This window comes from Pygoscelis adeliae, unplaced genomic scaffold, assembly GCF_000699105.1.
Source record: "Pygoscelis adeliae isolate BGI_AS28 unplaced genomic scaffold, ASM69910v1 Scaffold403, whole genome shotgun sequence".
Classification (NCBI taxonomy): domain Eukaryota; kingdom Metazoa; phylum Chordata; class Aves; order Sphenisciformes; family Spheniscidae; genus Pygoscelis; species Pygoscelis adeliae.
In genome coordinates, this window is record NW_008824466.1 from 1,140,287 (window position 1) to 1,142,597 (window position 2,311).

General features: G+C 61.6%; 1 protein-coding gene across 1 annotated transcript in view; it reads left to right on the forward strand.

Moving 5' to 3' along the window:
* LOC103914441 (scavenger receptor class F member 1-like) overlaps positions 1 to 2,311 on the forward strand; it is a 30,846-nt gene that overhangs the window by 1,043 nt on the left and 27,492 nt on the right. The window contains 2 exon segments of the mRNA XM_009321080.1: positions 1 to 205; positions 600 to 728. The exon segment at positions 1 to 205 is cut by the window's left edge and continues 1 nt beyond it. Of these exon segments, the coding sequence (XP_009319355.1) occupies positions 1 to 205; positions 600 to 728 (334 nt within the window).

Sequence of the window (2,311 nt, forward strand, 5' to 3'; positions counted from 1 at the left end):
ACAGCCTGCGGCCGTGCACCGTGGCGGACGGGCGCTGCCTGACCTGCGAGGCGGGCTGGAACGGCACCAAGTGCGACCAGCCCTGCTCGCCTGGCTTCTACGGGGAGGGCTGCGAGAAGCTCTGTCCCCCCTGCAAGGACGGCCACACCTGCAACCACATCAACGGCAAGTGCTCCCATTGCAACCCAGGCTGGATCGGAGACCGGTGAGTGCGGGTGGGTGCAGGGTGGGGCCCCGGCGGGGTGATGCCCAGCTTCCCCGCTGCTCCCTGCTGGGGGACCAGGGGTGGCTGTGGGTTTCTGCAGCCGGGAAGGAAGGGCAGGGGTGGGCTGAGCCTGCTGGCATGGCCATGGGACCAGAGGGAGCCTGCGAGACCCCTGCCCCATGCCCCCAGGTAACGTTGGGTGCTCGCAGTAGGGCTCAGCTGTGAAGCTGGGATGCTTTCCTGCAGGCTCTTGTGCCCAGGATCGGGTCCGCAGCTTTGCAGCACCCAAACGGGGCTGACAACGCACAGCCCCGTCTCCCCGCCTGCAGGCAGGAGGGCCAGGGGGATCCAGGAGCTGTGGGTGCTCCAGCCGCCTGCCCTCATCCCTCCCCAGGTGCGAAACCAAGTGTCGGAACGGGACATACGGGGAGAACTGCGCCTTCGTCTGCAGCGACTGCGTCAACGGGCAGTGCCACTTTGAGACCGGCCGGTGCCTCTGCCGCCCTGGCTCCCACGGCACCTAGTAAGTGAGCCACGCTTCGGGGTGCACCCCGAGCATGGGTGATGCTCGGGCATCTCCTGCCCTCTTGGGTCCTATGTGGTTCCCAGCTGAGAGGTTTCGTGCAGTGGAAGTGCTCGCGGGCGGTAATTTGGATGATTTTTGGAGCGGAGGGGAAAGGCCGTGCTCGCGGAGCCGTTAGCAGCAAGGTAACGCTGCGAGAGAGGGATTTTGCTTTAGGAAACAGCTATTTGGCAAAAACAAACGCCGTCGACAAAACGGTGGTTTAGTTTTTGTTTTGGTTTGGTTTTTTTTAAGTCCAGGGTGGAATTTCTAGCCGAAAAGAGAGAGAAAACCACATCCCGGAATAGCAAATAGCCTCACGGGCATGGCATCTGCAGGGCGCTCCTGCTGCGAGCTGCAGCTCTGGCCAGGGTCTTCTTCACCGCCGGGAAGAGCCCCGCAGTCCTTCCCTTTTCCCCTGCCCAAGGAAGGGGCACAAGGGACGTCGGAGTCCTGCTCACATCCCCTGGTGTTTTTTTCCAGCGTGGGACTGCAGTGCTGTTTGAAAAGGCGAGGAAAGTGTTTCCCACCTGACCGGGGCCATGCAAACCAGCTCCCCCAGGTCCTGCCAGGCGTTGCTCGGATTTTCCCGGGAATGAACCGCGAGGCTGGCGGTGGCAGCAAGGATTTGGGACCAGCATCCCGCTCGTGCTGGCATTTCTCTTGCGGCTTAGAAACAGGGAGCGTTTGGATTTCGGGTGGGTTTTTTGGGGGCTTTGCCAGCTGGTTGTGCTGCTGGCAGAGCTGCGGAGGCGAGTGGGGGGGCAGCCCGGCTGGGCACCGGTGCCAGCTCAGGATGCCCGTCCTGGGTATCGTTGCCACCTTCGGTAGCAAAGCTGGAGGTAAGAGGGTCCTGGTGCTCACCGGGGGCGTGTGGCAGTGATTTTGGCACAGCGCTGGAGGGCAGTGCATTAATTAAATTGTTCCAACGCCCTGGCGCAGCACCGGGGATGCGGGGACCGGGGATGCGGGGACCGGGGATGCTCGGGATGCGGGGACCGGGGATGCTCGGGATGCAGCCCTGGCCCCAGCAGAATCCCGAGGCTGTAACCACGGGCTGAGCTGTGCCACATGGGTGCACGCTGGGCGGGCTCGGGGACTTTCTTGGTGCTCGGGCAGATCCCTGTGACTATGTGCAAACTAGTGTTTTTGTCAGCAGTGTATAATTTTGCTAAAAAGGGGATGGTTTCTGGAAGGAAGGCAGAAAGGCTGTCCTCACCCTGCAGGGGTGTCCTCTCAGCTCTGCGTTGGGAGGATGCTAAAGGAAAGGCTGCTAAACCGCTTTGTGCACTCTACGTTTTATCTCCTCTGCAGCATTCCCGAACATTTTATCTCCTCCGCAGTGTTTCCAGAGGTGTCTGGACCCTCTTGAGAAAAAAATCGCCCCCTTCTGCTCTCCCAAAATCTCAGCCTGGGGCAGAAATGTGGGTCCAAGTGGTGGGGTGAGGGGTTTTGGGTTGCCGGGGGAATATCCCAGCTCCCGTCCTGCAGCACTTACTGCCTTGGCGCAGCTGCTCGCAGCAGCCGCAGGGGCTCAGCGCCCG